Source organism: Haematobia irritans, chromosome 2, assembly GCF_050003625.1.
Source record: "Haematobia irritans isolate KBUSLIRL chromosome 2, ASM5000362v1, whole genome shotgun sequence".
Taxonomy (NCBI): domain Eukaryota; kingdom Metazoa; phylum Arthropoda; class Insecta; order Diptera; family Muscidae; genus Haematobia; species Haematobia irritans.
This window is the reverse complement of record NC_134398.1, coordinates 8834117-8856529: the sequence shown is the minus strand read 5'-3', so window position 1 is coordinate 8856529 and position 22413 is coordinate 8834117. Positions and strand designations below refer to the sequence as shown.

The 22413-nt window shown below is 33.6% G+C and overlaps 1 protein-coding gene across 2 annotated transcripts in view; it reads left to right on the top strand.

Annotated features, from left to right (window-relative positions):
* Positions 1-11715: 11715 nt before the first annotated feature.
* wb (wing blister) overlaps positions 11716-22413 on the top strand; it is a 326545-nt gene continuing 315847 nt past the window's right edge. For both annotated transcript variants that reach the window (XM_075293261.1, XM_075293262.1), the window contains exons 1-2: positions 11716-12724; positions 17787-18729. In XM_075293261.1, coding sequence (XP_075149376.1) covers positions 17928-18729 — 802 coding nt within the window. In that variant the 5' untranslated portion in view covers positions 11716-12724; positions 17787-17927. The remainder of the gene's footprint in view (positions 12725-17786; positions 18730-22413) is intronic.

Genomic DNA, 22413 nt, shown 5'->3' with positions numbered 1-22413 from the left:
TGGGAATAAAGGACAAATCGTTAACACATCGCCTAAACAAATCCCTCAAATAAAGGCCTGAGACTCAGTGGCGCTAAACAGTAAATACATATATAATGAGATTCTCATTGTTTAAGACAATGCAGTATTACATTTTCACACATTCTAAACAAAACTCCTTTAACCACCAACACTTCTCTGAAGAGATTTGGGAAATTCCCAAACAAAGAGATTATTGTTGTAGTTCTAGGGATTAACATTATCACTGCACTCCCATATGAGAGTTACAGGCTTGTATGTCCGTCTGTCTGTCTGTCTGTCTGTGTTGTTCATGAAGGATAGCTAGGCTATTTACACATTGTTTACTGAAACCAATAGAAATAACCATGATCCTTTTTTGACACTTGAATCTAAAAGGCCATAAATCGAAGATCATATAAACATTCTTTGTTTGTCCTTTTTGCGAAGTGCTCGGGGGGAATTTCCCAACAACTGTTGTAACAACACATGCAGCTGGGCGGGCGTGTGTGTGCGTAAGTGTTGAAGAATTGATTTAGGTACCTGTTAGTTAAAAGTGTGTGTTGAGTTAAGAGAGATTTGCCTTAAATGGTATGGTGAGTATTCACTCTATGTTATAGAGTAGAGCGAGAGAGAGAGTGAGAGCAACGTGGTAAGTGTTTTTGTAAACAATGTGGAAGATAAAATAAGCCGGCTGATATGGTATGGTGGCAATGGAATACACAATGCAACATGATTTTTCAACATAATTGGAATTTTCTCTATTTGGAAAATATTAAGAAAAATATTATGATTGGCTTGGAATTAAAGACAAAATAATAAAGAAAATGGGAAATCGGCTTAGGTCATAACAAAAGTGGCATTGAATGCGCTACAAAAATTGTTGTTTGTATGTTCCGGGTAAGCTCGGAAACGGTTGAATCGATTTACTTGAAACTTTCAGAGATCGTAGGGGGCGCTCATGTGGTGAAAATAGGGTACCTTATTTTTTGACACCTGGTCGCGGAGGGGACCTCCCCTTTGTCCGACTTTTTGAAAAATGGACCAAAGTTGACCAATTTGGTTGAAATTTTCATTGAATGTTGGCGTTGGCATCTAGACAAAGATGCGCTACTTTATTTTTCGATATTTGGTCGCGGAAGGGGACCTCCCCTTTGTCCGACTTTTTTAAAGTACAGTGAAAAACTACAATTCTCTAAATTGTCTGAGATTTACAGAGAACATGCGGTGAGGTTATGAAATTAATATGGGGTTCATATGTGATGCGTTAATATGTGGTTGAGGACCTCCCCCTTGCCCGACTTTTTGAAACTGGGAACAAAATTATAAGATTTGCTTAAAATTTTCCGGGAAGGTTAAAGGGGCGTCTAGACAAAAACCGGCTACTTTATTTTTCGATATTTGGTCGGGGAGGGGGACCACCTGTTGATGGAAATGTTACTTAATATTATTTTTTTGTAACCAAGTAGTTTTTTCCAATAACTTTTGATATTGTTTGGTTTCTGTGGAAACTATTTTTTTATTCTGTTTAAAAACCATTTTTCAATAAAGACGTTTTTTTTTCTTTAATTCGTTTTTCTTAACTGGTTATGGGCCCAGTTTGAATAAAACGAAATTGTATTGCCAGAAGTTCAATTTAAGGACATCAAATATGGAAGATTTCAAAATCGAGAAATTACATGGAACTGAGAATTGGTCTTCTTGGAAGTTCCAGATATGTATTGTTCTGAAATCAATGGATCTCTTCAAGGTTGTAGATGGTTCTTATAGAAAACCGGTCGTTAATGCTGGTGACGGGAACGGCAATAACGATTTGCAGAACTGGGAGCGAACAGATATCAAGGCGCAAAGGGTAATAATATCATCTGTAGATAATGCTATTATCAAATATGTCATGTGTTGCAAGGAATCTAAAGAGATGTGGAGCAAACTTAAAGCAATTCACGAAAGTCAATCAGAAGTAAGTGTACATTTGTTACAGCAACAGTTTTATGAAATTCAAAAACGACCAGATGATAACATTGAGACACACATTGCAAGAATTGAAGAGATTGCAGATCGGTTAAAAAATTTAGGTGAGCCACTGTCCGAGAATATGATAATAACTAAGGTGCTTATGACGTTGCCAGCTACTTATAATCATTTTGTAACTGCATGGGAGTCATATGCCGAAGAAAAACGCAATTTAAAAAATTTAACGAATCGGCTTATGTTAGAACAGTCCCGTATCAATCGTGACAATATTGAGTCAAATGCTTTCCAAATGAAGAGACAATGGCAAGGCAAGACCAAGGAAAACAAGAAACCAGGTAAGTGTTTCAAATGCAACCAAGAAGGACATTGGAAAAAAGATTGTCCCTTGTGGAAAAAATCTGGTTACGGAAAACATGACAATAAGGCTAAATCCAATGCTTTTATGACCAATGAGCAAAGTGCTTCGGATTCTGATGTTAAGTGGATAATAGATTCTGGTGCATCAGAGCACATGACGTCAAATCGAGAATGGTTTTCAAGTCTTACAATTTTTAAAGAGCCTTCAAAGATAAAAATTGGAGACGGATCAACTCTAGATGCCGTTGGAGAAGGCAATATTGATGTTTTAATAGAAGGGGAACAAGGATACCGAAAAAGATTTTTTGAAAATGTTCTGTTCGTCCCAAATCTTAAGGTAAACTTGTTTTCTGCAACCTCAGCCTTGGATAAAGGATATCATATGCAATCAAGCAATGAAATTTGCAAGTTTATCAGAAATGGCAGAATAGAAGCTTTGGGTTATCGCAAAGGTAATCTTTTTGAATTGAATGTGAAGATGTTACAGAAGAAGAGTAACAATTTTGTGGCAGATTCTGGAAATCAAACCAAAGACAAGGAATCAATAAAATTGTGGCACCAACGTCTAGTTCATCAAAATAACGCACATGTTAAGGAATTGTTGAAGGCAAGTAATATTAAATATATTGATGAACAAAGGGAAATATGTGAAGGTTGTTGTTTGGGTAAACAACATCGACTACAATTTAATTCAAGTACCAACCGAGCAACTTTTTCTGGAGAGCTCATTCATGCCGATATTTGTGGACCTATGGAAATTTTATCTCTTGGTGGATCGAAATATTTCTTACTTTTGAAAGATGATTTTTCTCGCTTTAAATGGGTATACTTCCTAAAACACAAAAATGATGTTTTTGAATGTATAACGGATTTCCTTAATAAAAGCAAGAATTTGAAACTCACCATAAAGAACTTTAGAACAGACAATGGGACGGAATTTGTTAATAAAAGTGTTGCGTTAATATTCAATAAATATGGCATAGAGCACCAGAAGACTGTTGCACACACGCCAGAACAGAATGGGGCAGCGGAAAGAGAAATACGAACTGTTGTAGAGTTGGCTAGAACTTTATTACACTCAAAGAATTTAAATAAAATACTTTGGGCTGAAGCTGTGCATCATGTGGTGTATATGCTAAACCGCACAGGACCTAGTTCAATTAAAAGCAAGTCACCTTTTGAATTGTGGTATGGCAAACCGTTTAATATAAAAATACAAGATATCAAAGTGTTCGGAACAGAAATATTTGCACATATTGCTAAACAAACAAGAAAGAAATGGGATCCTAAGAGCAAGAAAGGATTTTTTGTTGGTTACGATGATAATGTTAAAGGTGTACGTATATATTTTGAAAAGGAGAGACGTATTGAAATTTATAGAGATGTGATGTTTTGCAATGAATTGGATGTACCAATTGAGGGAGAACGAAATGAGATCTTTGTAGATGAGGTCAAAATAAATACGAATCATGATGAAACGTTGCCAGAGTCAAATGTTCAAGGGAGACAGTTTTATCAAGGCGATGAACAAAATTTGGATATTGAAACAAACTTAGATATTGAAATTTAAAGATCGGAATGCTTGACTGAAGCGGGTGAAACTGAAGTGTCAACGTCATTGGTTCCAGTTAATAACCCGGTTCAAGTTAATAATCCGATTCAAGTTAATAACCATGTTGCCAGAGACGAACGTACAAGGTATAATTTGCGTCAGAAGCCAAAGAAGAAGATAAATATAGATGAAATATTTCTGTCTCTAATGGAAGAAAGAGAACCACATACGTATGAAGAAGCCTTGAAATCTGCAGATGCCCATAAATGGAAAGAAGCCATGGATGACGAATATAGATCTTTGATAAAAAACAATACATGGGTTCTTTGTGATCTACCTCCCAATAGAAAATTGATAGACTGCCGCTGGGTATACACAATAAAGACAAAATCAGATGGTTCTATCGACAGGTACAAAGCAAGATTGGTGGCTAGAGGATTTTCTCAACAGTACGGATTCGATTATGAAGAAACCTTTAGTCCTGTAGTAAAGTACGACTCCATTAGAATGATTTTAGCTGTAGCAGTTGCAGAAGGGTTGTCAATTAAACAATTTGATATAAAAACAGCATTTTTGCATGGTGAATTAAAGGAAACTATTTTTATGAATCAGCCTCCAGGATACATCAAGGACCGGAACAAAGTTTGTATGCTCAAACGTAGCTTATATGGACTAAAGCAAGCTCCAAGGTGTTTTAATGAAAAGTTTTGTACTATAATAAACGATTTTGGTATGAAAGCAAGTACTGCGGACTCATGTGTTTTTATCAAAAATGTAGAAGGATCCAAAATTATACTTGCAATGTACGTCGACGATGGATTATTAGTATACAAAAATGAACAACTTGCTAATGAACTACTAACACATTTAAAATTAAATTTTGAAATAAAAGAATGTTGTATAGATAAATTTCTTGGATTTCAAATTAAAATTTTAGAAAATGGTTCAGTTTTTCTTTATCAACAACTATATACTGAAAAGCTTTTGGAAAATTTTGCTATGGCAAACTGTAATAGTGTATCAACACCCATGGAAACAGGTTTGGTAAAGAGCAGATTCCAAGAGAAAGTTAATGATGTATATCCTTACAAGAATTTGATTGGATCTTTGATATATCTTTCAGTCATAAGTCGCCCAGATATCACGTACGCTGTGGGATACTTAAGCAGATATATGCAAAATCCGTCACAAATACATATAAATGCCGCCAAACGCATATTAAGATATTTAAAAGGAACAACACGTTTTGGATTACTTTACTCAAGAAGCGATGAATGGAATCTTAAAGCTTATTCAGACTCAGATTTTGCAGGTGATATTGATAATCGCAAATCTACTTCCGGCATGATTATACAATTGGGAAATTGTACGATTTCTTGGCAATCTCAACAACAAAATGTTGTTGCATTATCAACCACAGAAGCTGAGTATATTGCAGCCACCGAAGCTGTGAAACACATATTATGGACAAAACGATTTATAAAAGAAATATCAAAAGAACTGGAAGAAAATTATCTTTTGTTAGATAACCAGAGTGCAATTAAATTAATTAAGAATCCTGAGTACCATAAACGAACTAAACACATTGATGTTAAGTACCATTTCATACGCGAAAAATATAGCAATGCTGAATTTGAACTGAATTTTGTGAATTCTAAGGATCAATTTGCCGATATTTTAACAAAACCTCTTCCCAAACCTATTTTTGAAGCTCTAAGAAATTCGTTAAATGAAAACATTTGTCCAAGCTATGATTGACTTTAATGATATTTACAACGTAACATTTAGGGAGAGTGTTGATGGAAATGTTACTTAATATTATTTTTTTGTAACCAAGTAGTTTTTTCCAATAACTTTTGATATTGTTTGGTTTCTGTGGAAACTATTTTTTTATTCTGTTTAAAAACCATTTTTCAATAAAGACGTTTTTTTTTCTTTAATTCGTTTTTCTTAACTCCACCCCTTTGCCCGACTTTTTTAAAGTACAGTGAAAACAAAACTAAAGTGCTCCGACTGAAATTTTACGGAAAAACTGGGTAAGGTTATGAAATTTATATCAGGTTCCTGATTTTGTAATATTTGGTCGGAGAAAAATAAAAGGGCATAGGGAGACATCCGCTTCTCCTTCAGTACATATAGAGAAACAATTAAACTTTTTCAATTTACTTGAAATTTACAGAGGGCGTGGGGAGAGGTTATGAAATTAATATTGGATACCCCATTTTGTGATATTTGGACGGGAAGAGGGGCCGCCCCATGCCCTGCTTTTTGAAAATTGGAGGGAACCTTCCTTGCCCCACACTTGAAGGAAATTTTCTAGATTTTCTTGGAATTTTCAGGGAAGGTTAAGGGTGCTATTCACTTCGGTGTTTGTCGATATTGTATGGGGGAAAGTGACGTCGCTTTAAAACAATATAGCAAATCTACTTGAAACTTACAGGGAACGTGGGAGGAGGTGATCAAATGAATATATGACTTTTAAATTAGTACATGATTTTTCGATATCTGGTTGGGGAAGGGGAATAGTGGAATAAACTTTGTCGATTTACTTCGATAGAATTTATAGGGACCGTTGGGTAATTTGTGAAATTAATATAGCCGATACCTTTCCTTGACAAACCACACTTAAAATTCACAAGAAATATAGAAGATTGAATACAGAACATTACTTAAAAAAATTAGTGGCAAGTGGACACCCTCTCCCCGACATTTTGTAAGGCGGACAGTTTTACATCTGCATATCCGCCGTATTTCTATCTATAAACGAAAATGCAAGTAGTCCAATTTGTTTCAAAGAATTCAAATCTTTTCGAATTTGTTTTCAGCACGAAGGATATGGTTGCCTAAGTTAATGCAAAATGTTCCTACAAATACGCTTCGGAAAGCGCAGCGAAGCGGGCCTCGCTATGCTAGTATAAGAATAAGAATGAACTAAAATAGAGTGAAATTGGCTTCAGTGCTCAGAAGTACTCTTTACTTTGGCTGTATGGGTATATGGGCGTAGGTTCATAATTAGAAGAAAAATCCTAAACAATAAGAAATGCATGGAATTCCTCGATGAATTTATAAAGAAGTGCCGCACTAGGATGCGCTTCTTCTATGTATGAATTTCAACGTTTTCAGAAGCACGAAATATTGATAAGGAGAGCATGAAATCGTAACTAGTTACATAGTTCGTGATAAAAACACTAAAAACTTTTATTTACAGGAGAGTAACTACGCTGCGCTAATTTCAGCACCATCATTTTTTGTCCGAAATTCCGAATCGCAAATAGAGATACTCGGGGACTTAAATCCAATTCTAATTTGATCTTCTCATTAATGAGAATTATATTGCCAATTTTTCAAGTTTATATGTTTTGGGATTCAGAAAATATCGCCAAAGGAAAAATTTACGATTTGCGATTTCAAATATCGGAGCATTTTGAGGACCGAACTGTGACCCTACTCCCGGTCACAGTTCGGTCCTCAAAATAATGCCAAATGTGCCAAACGTAGTGGATTACACTCTGTCGAAACCACTTTCGACAAAAAGTTTGTAACTCTAATTCCCAAAACTGAGACGTGGTGCACACAGACCCCAGGGAATAAACGTTATATAGATTGGATGGACAAGTGGGTTTCGGAGTATATTATAAAGACTTGGAACTTTGAATTGCGAAAAGATTACCTAATCACTGTAGTGTTTTTCAGACTGAAATATTAGCAATAAGAGAGGTGGCGAATTGGCTGAGAAGTAATGTTCCAACAAATGTTGGCAATAATACGAGTATATACTCAGACAGTCAACCTGCAATAAAATCCTTGGATTCTGGATATTCCTTAACTCGAAAACGGCCATCGACCGACACAAATCTCTCAACGAGATGGCAGAGCAGTACAATATTCACCTAATATGGGTTCCCCGGTATGTTCCTATGGTTAGGAACATACCGGGGAACTGCGAAGCGGAGCGGAAGCAAGGCTAGGAACTACCTTACCTATTCCAGGGGAACTAGAATCTGTTGGTATGCCTCTGGCTGTTACGATGACCAATGTGCGATGGCAAGGGTTTTAAAGACACCAAGTAAATATGGCCCATTTAAAATTAAATCGCACACTAACAGGTTGGCTGATAAGTCCCCGGTCTGAAACATAGATGGCGTCGCTAGTATTAAATGCATATTATTTTTATATAGTACCAACCTTTAAATGATTCGTGTCAAAATTTGACGTCTGTAAGTCAATTAGTTTGTGAGATAGAGCGTCTTTTGTGAAGCAACTTTTGTTATTGTGAAAAAAAGGAAAATGGAAAAAAATGAAAAGAAGGAATTCAAAGATATCAAAGGAAAGTATTGTTCATATCATTCATCAATATTTGGATATGCGGAAGCTCTGTGCAAAATGGGTGCCGCGCGAACTCACATTTGACCAAAAACAACAACGTGTTGATGATTCTGAGCGGTGTTTGCATCTGTTAACTCGTAATACACCCGAGTTTTTCCGTCGATTTGTGACAATGGATGAAACATGGATCCATCACTACACTCCTGAGTCCAATCGACAGACGGCTGAGTGGACAGCGACCGGTGAACCGTCTAGGAAGCGCGGAAAGACTCAAAAGTCCGCTGGCAAAGTAATGGTCTCTGTTTTTTGCGATGCGAATGGAATAATTTTTATCGATTATCTTGAGAAGGGAAAAACCATCAACAGTGACTATTTGATGGCGTTATTGGAGCGTTTGAAGGTCGAAATCGCGGCAAAGCGGCCCCATATGAAGAAGAAAAAAGTATTGTTCCACCAAGACAACGCACCGTGCCACAAGTCATTGAGAATAATGGCAAAAATTCATGAATTGGGCTTCGAATTGCTTCCCCACCCACCGTATTCTCCAGATCTGGCCCCAGGCGATTTTTCTTGTTCTCAGACCTCAAAAGGATGCTCGCAGGGAAAACATTTTGCTCAATGAAGAGGTGATCGCCGAAACTGAGGCCTATTTTGAGGCAAAACCGAAGGAGTACTACCAAAATGATATCAAAAAATTGGAAAGTCGTTATAATCATTGTATCGCTCTTGAAGGGAACTATGTTGAATAATAAAAACGAATTTTGACAAAAAACTGTGTTTTTCTTTGTTAGACCGGGGACTTATCAGCCAACCTGTTAGATATGCTAGTGTTCTCAGGACGTCAGATATCACTTCTGATATCTGTTATAACGCCTGATAGGCGATTTTGCAAAAACTATTGGCGTGAAGTATAATGACTACTGTATGAGCTGTCATGATGCGGAGGAAAAACGAATCAATTAAGCACCTCTTGTGTGAGTGTCCTGCATTTTGTGTAAGACGTAAGCGAATTTTCTTTTTCCAAAATTCCTAGGGATATTTAAATTTAAATTCATTTCAGGTGCATAAAGAACATTTTCACTAAATTATCGGTTGGTATCAATTGCTGCATTCCATCCCAGCAAAAAGTGCACATTTCAATAATTTCTAATGAATTTCAGATGGACTTTTTATATGACAGAAGTTATGCAAATCATTCTCAAAAGAACATCTATGGAAATGAAAAAGTTAAACCGCACAGGTTCAGATCCCGCAGTGATGAAATGTTTACCCTTTTTATACCCTCCACCATAGGATGGGGGGTATATTAACTTTGTGATTCCATTTGTAACACATCGAAATATTGCTCTAAGACCCCATAAAGTATATATATTCTGGGTCGTGGTGAAATTCTCACGCTAACTTCCGAACGAAACAAGCTATCGACTTGAAACTTGGCACAAATAGTTGTTATTGATGTAGTTCGGATGGTATTGCAAATGGGCCATATCGGTCCACTTTTACGTATAGCCCCCATACAAACGGACCCCCAAATTTGGCTTGCGAGGCCTCTAAGAGAAGCAAATTTCAACCGATCCGGCTGAAATTTGTTACATGGTGTTGGTATAGGATCTCTAGCAACCATGCAAAAATTGGTCCATATCGGTCCACTTTTACGTATAGCCCCCATATAAACGGACACCCAAATTTGGCTTGCGATTGCTCTAAGAGAAACAAATTTCATCCGATTAGGCTGAAATTTGGTACATGGTGTTAGTATATGGTCTCTAACAACCATGCAAAAATTGGTCCATATCGGTCCATAATTACATATAGCCCCCATATAAACCGATCCCCCGATTTGGCTTGCGGAGCCTCTAAGAGAAACAATTTTCATCCGATCTGGCTGAAATTTGGTACATGGTGTTAGTATACGGTCTCTAACAACCATGCAAAACCATAATTATATATAGCCCCCATATAAACCGATCCCCCGATTTGGCTTGCGGAGCCTCTAAGAGAAGCAAATTTCATCCGATCCGGCTGAAATTTGGTACATGGTGTAAGTATATGGTCTCTACTAACCATGCAAAAATTGGTTCACATCGGTCCATAATTATATACAGCCCCCATATAAACCGATCCCCAGATTTGGCTTGCGGAGCCTCTAAGAGAAGCAAATTTCATCCGATCCGGCTGAAATTTGGTACATGGTATTAGTATATGGTGTCTAACAACCATGCAAAAATTGGTCCATATCGGTCCATAATTATATACAGCCCCCATATAAACCGATCACCAGATTTGACCTCCGGAGCCTCTTGGAAGACCAAAATTCATCTAATTCAGTTGAAATTTGGTACGTGATGTTAATATATGGCCTCAAACACCCATCTAAAAATTGGTCGATATCGGTCCATAATTATATATATGCTCCATATAAACCGATCCCCAGATTTGACCTCCGGAGCACCTTGGAAGAGCAAAATTCTTCCCATTCGATTGAAATTTGGTACGTGGTGTTAGTATAGGGTAGCCAACAACCATGCAGGAATTGATTCCTATCAGTCCATAATAATATATAGCTTCCACATAAACCGATCCCCAGATTTGACCTCCGGTGCCTTTTGGAGAAGCAAAATTCATCCGATCTGGTTGAAATTTGGTACGTGGTGGTAGTGTATGATATTTAACAACCATGTGAGTTGAAATTTGTGGATTACAGTCTTTCGTAGAAGTTTCTACGCAATCCATGGTGGACGGTACATATGATTCGGCCTGGCCGAACTTACGGCCGTATATACTTGTTTTCATTGTTTTTTTTTTACATTTTCGTTGATCATCTACTCTTATATACGACATTTAATTGCCCAAACAAAACTTTATCAGAAGGGGAAAAAATGTTGAAAGATCCCTGGATGCGCTTGAAAGGAAATATTTGTGGAACAATTTTCATGCTGGGCATGGAATTAAGGTCGAACTGGTCGTGATTTCTTAAATAAAGATGATTTGATTGTCATTTGATTTAAATATTGGCGTCAATAGGACAACGAGTTATTACAAGCATTTTCTTTATAATTCACTCCCATACCTCTCTACAGATATGTTTTTGAACGTATCCTACATTGATATGGAGGTAGCGTTATACACAAATCCTTATTTTACCTTTTTCACCATACTAACTAGCAATTTTAACATAAAATCTACAAAAACACTCTCCGCCTAATGCTAAACTCACATATCATCCACACTCTGTTATGATCACTCTCTTTAGTGAAGTGCATTGATAAGCCTGTTGCACCACACTATAATCTTCCAACAGGCAACAAATAAACTCACCACACATGCACACTCACACACACCCACCAAAACAATAGTTGGCTATGGAGCTCAAATATTTTTCGAATGCAATTCAGTTTAACGAAGAGGCGCGTAACGAACGGTTGTGGATACGGAAACGAATACGAACGAACAACAACACGGTTACGGTTGATTTTGTTTTAATACAAAACAAAAGCAAAAAACGGAAGTGCAAAAGCTAATATATAGGAAAGAAGAAAATAAAAAGAGTTCAATGAAAAGTAAAGGTGTTGAATGAAAAGAAAATTTAATCTTGAAATTTAGAATAAGAGTAAAAAAAGGAGAAAAATTCCAAATATAAAGAATGTATTTACAAGTAAAGAATAAATCAAATGAGCCTATAAAGTGGTGTTAGTGCATTAGCAGTGAAAGAATTTTGTTTCTTGTTGTGGTGCTAAGATAAAAAGAAGTTGCCAAAGTGGGCAGCCATCAGGCATTTAAAACACCGCATCAATTGAGGATGTGCCAAAAATAAACTTTGTCACTTGTGCCAAATTTGTGTAAAGCAAAACAAAAAAATACGAGACTATTAAAACGCGCCCTTTGAAATACATCCATGTACATCGTTACGTGCAAAAGCATTCGCGTCATCGGTCGGTAATGTCGTTATAAAGATTTTCGTATGTGTACGTGTGTGTTGTCTTGTATGAAGTGCGAAGAGTACAAGTCTGCATTAGAGTGCGATTTTTGTTTTAAACACAGATGACAAATAAAAAAGAATCCGCCAGTATTTTTGTGTGCTTCTTGTGTCTAAAATTATCGCGTCTGTCTTTCGTTTCTGATGGTTCGCCTTGGTGCGCCTTCAATGTTCTTGTCTGTTCCTGAGAAGCAGTGAATATCGGCAGACTCCTTCATTGCCAGATTTAAGCAAGTGCACGTGCTGCCTCTTTAAGCAGCTATCGTTTATGGAGATTTTTATAGCACAACAGAAAATGTCATACCAAGACTCCAGGCGACAATAAAATCTTGCTGTGTAATTCATTAGACCAGGAACAAGTGCAGTGCCAAATAATTAAAAGTGAAAGAACAAAATATAAAAGAACACATTTGCAGGAAGCTCCATATGAAAGGCGAAAATCTTTTCAGAAGTCTCGCGCACCCAGTTGTAAACACTGTTGCACCGGAAATGGTTGCAAAATTCAGAGGCAATCTTTGAATTTTCTGCGAATTTTACGAAATGTAAGCAAAAATCATAAATCAAGAAACGGAAGTTTTGATTAGTGATAAATCCAAATATTTTGCCAATTTAAACACTAAAAATAAAAAAAGGGGACTTTTAACACAGAGAGAGAGAGAGAGAGTGAAGTCACCTAAAGAAAAGAAATTTCGCGTAATTTAAAACGGATGTTGCAAGTCACTTCAAAAGGCTATGGAAAATAATTTGCTTATAGTATTTGACACAAAGAAAAAAAAACTTTTTTTCTCAGAAATGAATTTCCGTTGAGCCATCAACGATTTTTAAGGAGCATATTAGTCTCGTAGGAAACCATAGATTTCTGTAACCCCAATTTCTATTAATTCGGATGAATGTGACCTTAAAGAAGATATTATAAGATTAGAATGCATATTTTATGTCTAAAATTTCTCTTGCGAGAAAGGAAAAAAATTTAAGAGTTTACACGCAAAAAAATAATTCTTTCCTCCCAAACGAAATTTTAGAGAAACAAAGTTCGTTTCTCATTTGCTTTTCGTTGAAACGAAGTGTATTTGGAAGAAAATTATATACTTTTTGTGATAAACGTTTATTCTTTTCCAGGATGTAAAAACAATTTCATAAAGACTAACTCAAAACACTTTTTTCTGGCTAATTGCATTTTCCTTCAAATCTTTCTCACTTCCACGAAGTTTTTTAGTTCTTACCACTTATTTCTGTAATACAAACAATGTAGAAGAAATTATACGATTTTATAAATTTAAATTTTTTTTTTACTTTTCGCCTGGATGGAGAATCGAACTATCCACTGAGCTACGTAGCCGTTATTGTCATCAATAGACAATTACCCATATAAGTTATATTTATATAGCATAGCTTGCGGCGCCCACGAGCCGATTAAACAAATTTTATTTAACAGAAAAATACATTTAGTTGGGCACCGTGGAACGGTGGTTGCTACGTCCGACTTGCATACCAAGGGTTGTGGGTTCGATCCCTGCTTCGACCAAAGTTTTTTTTTTTTTACATGTATCAGCATTACATTCTACTATATTAAATTTTTACTATGAACTGTAAAATGTGTCTTATTAAAGACCTAAAGTCAAAAAAGAACAGTGTTCGATATAAACGAAATGAACTGTGTTGTTGGTTCAAAAATAACCTTTTTTATTGAAAAAATAAACATTTTGTAACAAACGATTTTTTGGTGATAAAAGTGTATACGTTTCGAAGCAATTCAAAAAACTCTAACAAAAGAAAAACGTTTTCAGTACACGTTTTCCAAACGTTTTTTTTTCTTTGCGTGTAGTTGGCTATTAGAAAAGCAGTTTTAAAATGCTTACAAAAGAAAGTTTTTCCTTGACTTCTACTTTATTAAGATACACTGGAAAAATTATTTTCTTTGAAGCGAATTTTGAACTCCAATTTTGTCATTCCAACTACGAAATTTTCTTTAACAAGTGAAAAAAAATTAATTACGTCTAAACATTTTTTGTCGAAAAAACATTCACGACCACTAAGATCGATGATTGTTATACAATTTATGGCCATTTTCATGTAGTTCCATTTGGCTTTGACAACCAGTTAAGAGAAAGTATATTTAAAATATCTTCTCTTCGGTTAACTTTAATTGAAAACAAGTATATACGGCCGTAAGTTCGGCCAGGCCAAAGCTTATGCATCCTCCACCATGGATTGCGTAGAAACTTCTACTGAAGACTGTCATCCACAATCGAATTACTTGGATTGCGCTAACACTTGCCGATGGCAAGGTATCTTAAAACTTCGTAACACCGTCTTCTAAATTGCAAGGTAGTCCATATATATTAAACTAAAAAAGGCCGATTAAATACATATATAATTAAGTTTGACAAAATTTTCTATAGAAATAAAATTATGACAAAAGTTTCTATAGAAATAACATTTTGACGAAAGTTTCTATAGAAACGAAATTTTGACAAAAGTTTCTATAGAAATAAAATTTTGAAAAAAGTTTCTATAGAAATGAAATTTTGACAACATTTTCTATAGAAGTAAAATTTAGAAAAAAATTTCTATAGAATTAAAATTTTGAAAACATTTTCTATAGAAATGAAATTTTTCCAATATTTTCTATAGAAATAAAATTTTGCCAAAATTTTCTATAGAAATAAAATTTTGACAAAATTTTCTATAGAAATAAAATTTTGACAAAATTTTCTATAGAAATAAAATTTTGACAAAAGTTTCTATAGAATAAAATTTAGAAAAAATTTTCTATAGAAGTAAAATTTAGAAAAAATTTTGTATAGGATTAAAATTTTGAAAACATTTTCTATATTAATAAAATTTTGCCAAAATTTTCTATAGAAATAAAATTTGACAAAATTTTCTATTGGAATAAAATTTTGACAAAATTTTCTATAGAAATAAATCTTTGACAAAATTTTCTATAGAAATACAATTTTGGTATATTATTTTTGGCTCGAGTGGCAACCATGATTATGAACCGATATGGACCAATTTTTGTGTGATTGGGAATCGGCTATATATAACTATTGACCGATATGGACCAATTTTGGCATGGTTATTAGCGGCCATATACTGACACCACGTACCAAATTTCAACCGAATCGGTTGAATTTTGCTCCTCCAAGGGGTTCCTGAGGTCGAATCTGGGGATCGATTTATATGGGGGCTATATATAATTATGGACCGATATGGACCAATTCTTGCGTGTTTGTTAGAGACCATATACTTACACCACGTTCCAAATTTCAACCGGATCGGATGAATTTTGCTTCTCTTAGAGGATCCGCAAACCAAATCTAGGGATCGGTTTATATGGGGGCTATATATAATTATGGACCGATATGGACCAATTTTTCATGGTTGCTAGAGACGATATACTTACACCGTGTACCAAATTTCAGCCAGATCGGATGAAATATGCAATACCATCCGACCTACATCAATAACAATTACTTGTGCCAAGTTTGAAGTCGATAGCTTGTTTCGTTCGGAAGTTGGCGTAAATCACGCAACAGACGGACCGACGGACATGCTTAGATCGACTCAGAATTTCACCACGACCCAGAATATATATACTGTATGGGGTCTTAGAGCAATATTTCGATGTGTTACAATCGGAATGACAAAATTAATATACCCCCATCCTATGGTGGAGGGTATAAAAATTTCGCCACTTACGTTCCTAACTGGGATATGGAATATATAGGAAAGAAGACAGATATGTCCATAATATGGTTTAAAAGTTCGTTATTTAACAGAGTACTAACGGAACTTCATGAAAATGAGGGTTAGTTACAATTTCTAAAAATTTAAATAAATTTTCCTTCCCATTGGGTTCACAGGTTTTTCTGTGTAGTTTACAGAAAATAACTTACATTCAGGGTATCGAGTTCCCTTGATTCACCGAAGCTTCACGTTTTACTTTTTTTATTCACTCCGAACATCCATGGTGCCATGGTCGGTTCAATACCAGATTCGGACGAAAACTAAAAAATGTTTTCACCCCGATAGTATAGCTGGCGACATTTCTGATTGTTACAACGCTTCTGTAAGTGGTATTGCAGTTTGGACTGAGCTCAGGACCTGGGATCCCCTCTGATATCTTGACCAATTAGAGCCAAACCAAAAATGCCCCTTGAAGTTGTTCACCCCCATAGTATAGCTGGCGACATTTCTGATTGTTTCAACGCTTTTGTAAGTGATATTGCTAATTAGAGTGGGATAGGGGTCTGGGTCCTTCTGATGTTTTGGCCAATCAGGGCCAAACAAAATTTCCTTGAACACTGCAAAACAAAGTTATGGGTAGGTTTCTCGATGCCACTATAACTAAACTAGTCTAACAACTCCGAAACCTTCTCATGTATGTCTAGCAATGACATTTTTTCAAGTTTGGATATTGATCTGGACCATTGCGATCCGTAGAATGCGGTAAATGGGGTGGTGATTGATAGTCTAAATCAACTACCTTCACCTTGGAGGGCCGTGAGTCAAAAAAGTCGTATCGTTCCAAATCAGCAGTGCAATTTGTCCATTATGACCATAACAAAACAGGAGATATGAACCCGTGCGCTATAATGAATGTTAAAAGAGCACCTTATTTTGCACCATGTGGGACACACTTTGTGTATCCCAAGAAAAAGGTGGACAAGCTTTTTTGGGTCTTCTTCTTTAGAACACATTCACCGTTTGCTGTCATATATGTTGACTGTTCTCTGGTCTCCAGTGTGGTCTCCCTGGGTTCTTATTTCCTCGACGATCGACGATCCTTTCTCAGATTCAGCTGATAAACTTCAAACACTATTGAAAAATAGTCACACGGTGGCGCTGCTTATTCGAAGCAAGTAAATGGGGCACCATCGTGTTGACAACTTTATTATGTCCAAAAGTTCATATAGGGTTTGACCAATGCGAATTTTCCAAATGCATTCGGTGGCCTGCAAATGGGAAGAAGTGACATTTTGTACTTTATCGTCCGTTATTGGGGCATAAGGACACATCGGTCATGCGTCCACGTTAACATATCTTAAACCTCACTTGCAGAAAAAGCTTCGTAATATCATTATTGTCGTTAAAAATGGACCAACTAAACAATTCCATAAGTACAATGAAACTTTCCATTATTGTTGTGGTTTTTCTGTTAATGAACACTTTTATGTTCTCTATGAAAAAATTCGCTATTTCAATGGAAAATATCGTTGGCTCAAGTTAAATGAAATTTTCTTTCTGTACATCATGCAATAAAGTGGCTCCAAAACAAAAATATTGAAACAATGAATTGTATTTTCGTGAAATCCGTTTTCGATAAGAAACTTAACACAATTTCACTTAAAGAGAGTGTTTATTGTGTCTACTCAAAGGACCTATAGTACTGCGTGCACTGAAAAAAAGGCCTGTCCGGTTCCAAAGATTTGGTCTTTACCCTAATGATTTGGGTATTGATTTCGAACTTTTTATTCCAATGTGGGATAGTTCAAAATATTTTTTTAGTTGACTTGGCTCTCTGTAGTACCCCTATTTTAGTGTGATGTTTATAATTCGTTTTTCTGATTGATGATTTCTCTTTTCAATTTCCCATAGAAATAGTTTTGTGATAACACAACGAAGAATTAACGCAGCATGTCCATAATGAAAGAAAAAATTAAAATGATATAACTTCATTCAAACACAAATGCAAATAGACTATATGCAGCACATTACAAAATTCCCATAAATCACAAAATGTTTCATCTTTCAATAGCTACATGTCCATTGAGAAGGTATCGCCTTCGTACAGATATGGCTTCACAAACACCCTTTAACCTTAGACTGCTTTTGATAAGCGTGACCCTGATATTCTTGGGGCAAATACCAATAGTTTATACCAAAGACTTAATGCATCATCGCTTGAGGCAACACAATGGAGAGGCAAGATCACAAGATTTGCTGCATTCTCATGGTATAACAACGGAATCCTCAGCAATAATGCGATTTTCCAATACTAGCAGAAATTATCAAGAAATCAGTGCTGTATCATGGATAGGCGCTAACATTTCATCATCATCATCATCATCATCATCATCATCATCATCGGCATCGTCATCCAAGATCATAGAACATTCAAAACAAGATCATCATCAAAGGCAAACATTGTTTTCGCATCATGATCATCATCACCAGGAGCATCATGCACCCTCATTTACAACAACAAGTCACAAAACCAAAAGTGGTTTATTGATTGAAAGCAATATTGAATTGGATTCTGGCCAAGTTGATAGTGATGGCAGTGAAGTTGCTCCAGCTCCTTATACAGAAATGGATTTGTTGCATGCTACATCTTCTTCATCGTCATTGGCATCATTGTCAACGCCACCAAAACATGAACGTAAACGTAATCGTCAAAATCAGCGTAAACGTAATGGTCGTCATCATCATGGTGAAGGTCGTGCCGGCGGCGGAGGAGGTAATGGTTCCGGAGGCGGTGCAGGTTCAATGAATAATGGTGCTGCTAACAACGGTCAACGTCAAAAGCTACAACGCAACGGTAAGTTTTCGATTTAAGTCATAAACAATGTCACTAAGGGGGTTTAGTATGATGAGTAAGGGCAATTATGGATCAATCTTTAACTAGTATGAAGTCGAAGGACCACTTCAATATAATAAATGATGTTGACGAAAAAGTACTAAAAATGTACTTTTCGTAGACAAAAGATGCTATTTAAATCTAGACCGATTTGGACAATTTTTTGAAGATTTTATAAAAAAAAATCTTATTTTGCAAAATTTCATTTCTATATAAAATTTTGTGAAATTTTTGTCAACAATTTATTTCTATAGAAAATTTTGTCAAAATTTAAATTCCATAGAAAATTTTATCAAAATTTTATTTATAAAATAGAAATAAAACCAAAGAAAATTTTGTAAAAATTTTATTTCTCTAGAAAATAATGTCGTAATTTTATCCCTATATAAAATGTTGTTAAACTTTTATCTCCATAGAAAATTTTGTCAAAATTTCATTTCTATGGAAAATTTTGTCATAATTTTATCTCTATAGGAAATGTTGTCAAATTTTTATTTTCACAGAAAATTTGCCAAAAATTTATATCTATAGGAAGTTTAATTCATTTTTACAGGAAATTCTGTCAAAATTTTATTTCCGTAGAAAATTTTGTCAAAATTTTATTTCTCTAGAAAATAATGTCAACATTTTATTTTATTTCTTTTGTCAAAATTTTGTTTTTAAAGAAAATTTTGTAAACAAGTTATTTCTATTTTGTATTTTTTTTTTTTTCTATAGACAATTGTGTCAAAATTTTATTTCTATGGAAAATTTTGTCAAAATTTTATTTCTATGGAAAATTTTGTCAAAATTTTATTTCTATAGAAAATGCTATCAAATTTTTATTTCCATAGACAATTTTGTCAACATTTTATTTCTATAGAAATTTTTTTAAAAATTTTATTTCTATAGAAAATTTTGTCAACAATTTATTTCTATATGAAATTTTGTCAAAATTTTGTTTTTGGAATGGAAATATAAGCATAGAAAGTTTTGTCAAAATTTTATTTCTATAGAAAATAATGTCAACATTTTATTTCTATAGACAATTTTGTCAAAATTCCATATCTATTGAAAATTTTGCCAAAATTTTATTTCTATAGAAAATGTTGTCAAAATTTTATTTCTATAGAAAAATTTGTCAAAATTTTATCTCTATAGAAAATTTTGCCAACTTTGATTTATTATATTTCATGTTAGCCTGATACTATTAACCATGTTCTTTAATCTATATCTGTCCATAAAGCTCGAAAAATAATTGTATAATTACAAATTTTATTTCTATAGAAAAATTTGTCAAAATTTTATTTCCATAGCAAGTTTTGTCAAAATTTTATTTCTGTAGAAAATGTTGTCAAAATTTTATTTCTATAGCAAATTTTATCAAAAATTTATTCCTATAGAAAAATTTGTCAAAATTTTATTTCTATAGAAAATTTTATTTCCATTGAATATTTTGCCAAAATTTTATATCCATAGAAAAATTTGTCAAAATTTTATTTCTATAGAAAATTTTTTGAAAATTTCATTTCCATAGAATATTTTGCCAAAATTTTATTTCCATAGAAAAAATTGTCAAAATTTTATATCTGTTGAAAATTTTGTCAAAATTTTATTTCCCTAGAAAATGTTTTCAAAATTTTATTTCTATAGAAAAATTTGTCAAAATTTTATTTCCATAGCAAATTTTGTCAAAAATTTATTCCTATAGAAAAATTTGTCAAAATTTTATTTCTATAGAAAATTTTATTTCCATTGAATATTTTGCCAAAATTTTATATCCATAGAAAAATTTGTCAAAATTTTATTTCTATAGAAAATGTTGCCAACATTTGATTTCCATAGAAAAATTTGTCAAAATTTTATTTCCTTAGCAAATTTTGTCAAAAATTTATTCCTATAGAGAAATGTATCAAAATTTTATTTCTATCGAAAATTTTATTTCCATAGAAAATTTTGTCAAAATTTTATTTCTATAGAAAAATTTCTCAAAATTTTATTTCCATAGAAAAATTTGTCAAAATTTCATTTCTATAGAAAATTTTGTCAAAATTTCTATAGAAAATTTTTTGAAATTTTTATTTCTATGGAAAATTTTGTCAAAATTTTATTTCTCTAGAAAATGTTGTAAAAATTTTGTCAAATTTTTATTTCTATAGAAAATTTTTTGAAATTTTTATTTCTATGGAAAATTTTGTCAAAATTTTGTTTCTCTAGAAAATGTTGTCAAAATTTTATGTCCATACCAAAATTTTGGCAAAATTTTATTTCTATAGAAAATTTTTTGAAATTTTTATTTCTATAAAAAATTTTGTCAACAATTCATTTCTATGGAAATTTTTGTTAAAATTTTATTTCTATAGAAAAATTTGTCAAAATTTTATTTCCATAGAATATTTTGCAAAAATTTTATTTCGTTTTGTTTGTTATTGTTGGCTTCTCTTCAATCGTTATTGTTGTTTTTGATCTCAGCTTAAAGCAATGCATTGCTGCAAGTAGAGGATGCTGATGAGGAATGTGGTAATTCCGAAACAGCTGTACATCCAATCATCTTGCAGTCTATAGGGCTTTGCCCAAATAAATTTGACAAGCATACTTTTCCTCTGTTGGTTAAGATACACTTGTAGTTTAGTCAATGCATGGTTTTAAGCTGAGATCAAAAATAACAATAAAATTTTATTTCTATAGAAAGTTTCGTCTAAATTTTATTTCTATAGAAAATTTTGTAAAAATTTTATTTCTATAGAAAATTTTGTCAAAATTTTATTTCTATAGAAAATTTTGTCAAAATTTTATTTCTATACAAAATTTTGTTAAAATTTTATTTCTATAGAAAATTTGTTTAAATTGTCATTTCTATAAAAATTTTGTCAACAATTGAATGGAAAATTTTTGTTAAAATTTTAGTGCTATAGAAATTTTGTCATAATTTTATTTCTATAGAAAATTTTGTCAACAATTTATTTCTATAGGAAATTTTGTCAAAATTTTATTTCCTTAAATAATTTTGTCAAAATTTTATTTCTATAGGAAATTTGGCAAACTTTTATTTCCATAGAAAATTTGGTCCAAATTTTATTCCCATAGAAAATTTTGTCAAAATTGTATTTCCATAAAAAATTTTCTCAAAATTTTATTCGCATAGAAAATTTTGTCAAAATTTTGTTTCCATAGGAAAATTTGTCAAAATTTTTATTTCTGTAGAAAAATGTGTCCAATTTTTATTCTATAGGAAATTTTGTCAACATTTCATTTCTATAGGAAAAATTTTATTCTTATAGAAAATTTTGTAAACTAGTTATTTCTATGGAAAATTTTGTTAAAATTTTATTTCTATAGAAAATTTTGACAAAATTGTGTACGGTGGCTTGCAGAACGAACAGCATCACACGAACTCACATACAAAATCCCAGAAGATGGTTAGTGGCACTAACCGAAATATTGGAAATAAATATTAAAACAAATCAATAATCGATTGTTTCTATGACCTCAAGCCGAACAAAATTAATAATCAGAAAAACTCAATTCTATAGAAAATTTTGTCAAAAGTTTATTTCAGTAGAACATTTATGAATTTTTTTGTAGAATTCTACCAACTGTGGCAAGCGGCTCACGGTTGCTTTCCTGTAATAAAAACTAAAATATCCTCATTTTGGAATATGTTTA